Source organism: Vigna unguiculata, chromosome 2 (assembly GCF_037176805.1).
Source record: "Vigna unguiculata cultivar grain cowpea cultivar isolate G323 ecotype 2 chromosome 2, ASM3717680v1, whole genome shotgun sequence".
In the NCBI taxonomy this organism is placed as follows: Eukaryota; Viridiplantae; Streptophyta; class Magnoliopsida; order Fabales; family Fabaceae; genus Vigna; species Vigna unguiculata.
In genome coordinates this window covers 28701043-28703711 of record NC_140793.1, presented here as the reverse complement: position 1 = coordinate 28703711, position 2669 = coordinate 28701043, and the positions used below count along the sequence as shown (strand labels likewise).

General features: G+C 34.1%; 1 protein-coding gene across 1 annotated transcript; it reads left to right on the top strand.

Annotated features, from left to right (window-relative positions):
- Nucleotides 1–824: 824 nt before the first annotated feature.
- Nucleotides 825–2081, top strand: LOC146888494 (uncharacterized). The gene is made up of 2 exons (XM_085670126.1): nt 825–1674; nt 1782–2081. The coding sequence occupies exons 1-2, from the start codon at nt 825–827 to the stop codon at nt 1814–1816; spliced, it is 885 nt and encodes a 294-aa protein (XP_085526252.1). The 3' UTR covers nt 1817–2081.
- The last annotated feature ends 588 nt before the right edge of the window (nt 2082–2669 follow it).

Below are 2669 nucleotides of genomic sequence, written 5' to 3'. Positions count from 1 at the left end.
AACAAATAACTTCAAATGTTCGTTAATTCATCCAAATTTTTTAGCATTCCTGATTTTTGGTGTGGAGTGAAGGGATTTGATGTTACAGATGTTAGAATTAATTGACGAATTAATTCTATTAGTGACTCATTTGAAGTTATATTCCGCTACTGTTAATTTTATATTGTGTGAACGTGCACTGTGAAGTTACATTCCGCTACTGTTAATTTATTTATTAAAATTAAAGTGTAATGCTTTTATTAGTTGATGTCACTAATAAAATTAATATTAATTATTTTATTTATATAAATAATTAATAATTTTATTTTAATTTGCAATAATATTTATGTTTGTTATTGTTAAATTAAAATTAATGAGGAAGCTATATAAAGTTTATAGCAATTAAATGTATGTGTATTTATTTATTTGAAATTAAGTATGATAAATTTTGTTAGTCACCAAAGTGGCCAAAATTTTAATGTTTATATAATTTCAAATTATTAATGTTTTTTATTTTAATTACCCATAGTATGGATGCTAAATTATGAATAATTAAATTTATGGGTTAATTAAAATTCATTAATTATAAGACATTTAAGGATCGCCCAAAGGTTGATTAATTGTTCTCATAATTAATGAACATGATTGTAGATAATTTTGTATGTGATTTATATACCCAAAGGTAGTAGGTGATTCTAGTTGATGCATATTTTAATTATCAATAATGTTATAATGTGATTAGCATCATTATGTTTATGTTTGTGTATTAGTGGATCTCCCAAAGGAGAACATTAGTATGCATAGAATGATTGTTTATATCTGAATCTGTTTTTACGTTTAGTTTTATGACTAAAAGCATTAATGTTAGGCATGTGTTAATTGCAGTCTCTGTTCCGGTATCTTTACACGCGCTTGCTTCGTCTGTTCCAGTCTTTAATGGGTTGAATTTCCCTGACTGGAGTGAGCAAGTCCAATTTCACTTAGGTGTGTTGGATCTTGATCTAGCTCTTCTAGTTGAAAAGCCGGCTGCTATCACGGATGCTAGTAGCAATGAAGAGAAAGCCCATTACAAAGCCTGGGTAAGATCAAACAGACTTAGCTTAATGTTTATGAGAATAAGCATAGCAAGTAATATAAAGTCAGCTCTTCCCAAAACTGATGACGCAAAAGAATTTATGAAATTTGTGGAAGAGCGCTCCCAAACTGCTGATAAGTCTCTCGCTGGGACACTGATGAGTACGTTGACCACTATGAAGTTTGACGGTTCGCGTACTATGCATGAGCATGTGATCGAGATGACAAATATCGCAGTAAGACTTAAGTCTTTAGGAATGGCAGTGGATGAAGGTTTTCTCGTGCAGTTCATTCTGAACTCATTACCGTCTGAGTATGGTCCGTTCCAGATGAACTACAACACCATGAAAGACAAGTGGAATGTGCATGAATTGCACAGTATGCTAGTTCAGGAGGAGACCCGACTGAAGAACTTAGGAAGCCACTCTATTCAATATGTGAAGAATCAAGGAGCTGTTGGAAAGAAAGTTGTTAAGAAACATGGAAAGGGTAAAGGACCACTAAAGATTGACGAGTCCTCAACTAAAATCCAGAAGAAAAATGACAAATGTCATTTCTGCGGGAAGTCTGGACATTTCCAGAAGGACTGCATAAAGCGTAAGGCTTGGTTCGAAAAGAAAGGTGAGCATAATGCTTACGTATGTTTTGAATCAAACTTAACTGAAGTTCCCCATAATACGTGGTGGATTGATTCTGGATGTACGACTCATGTTTCTAATGTGATGCAGGGATTTCTTACAACCCGAACCATAAACCCAAATGAGAAGTTTGTCTTCATGGGCAATAAAGAGAAAGTTCCAGTGGAAGCGGTCGGGACTTATCGTCTAATCCTCGACACTGGATATCACTTAGACCTTATGGATACTTTTTATGTACCTAGTATCACTAGGAATTTAATTTCTTTGTCTAAGCTTGATATTGCTGGATATTCTTTTAAGTTTGGGAATGGTTGTTTCAGTTTGTTTAAGCGTACTTTTATGATTGGATCTGGTACACTTTATGATGGTTTATATAAATTGAATTTGGATAATTTATATGCTGAAATTCTTATGACTGTGCATCACAATGTTGGCACTAAACGTAGTTTAGTGGATGAACGATCTGCTTTCTTGTGGCATAAACGTTTGGGACATATTTCCAAAGAAAGAATGCAAAGATTAGTAAAGAATGAAATCCTTCCGGATTTAGATTTTACTGATCTGAATGTGTGTGTGGATTGTATTAAAGGCAAACAAACTAAACACACAAAGAAAGGAGCCACGAGAAGCACTCAGCTTCTTGAAATCATACACACCGATATATGTGGTCCGTTTGATGTAAATTCTTTCAATAAAGAGAAGTATTTCATCACCTTTATTGATGATTTTTCGCGTATCGTAAGGTCTGATAGAGGTGGTGAGTATTATGGAAGATATGATGAAAGTGGACAACACCCTGGTCCGTTTGCTAAGTTCCTTGAGAAACGTGGTATTTGTGCTCAATACACAATGCCAGGCACACCACAACAAAATGGTGTATCAGAAAGGCGTAATCGAACCTTAATGGATATGGTTAGGAGTATGTTAAGTAATTCATGTTTACCCGTATCATTGTGGATATATGCTTTAAAGACTGCC

Coding starts and splice junctions, on each gene's coding strand:
- LOC146888494 (XM_085670126.1), top strand. CDS start 825: ATGACTAAAAGCATTAATGTTAGGCATGTGTTAATTGCAGTCTCTGTT. Junction 1,675..1,781: donor GGCTTGGTTCGAAAAGAAAG/GTGAGCATAATG, acceptor AATGTGATGCAG/GGATTTCTTACAACCCGAAC.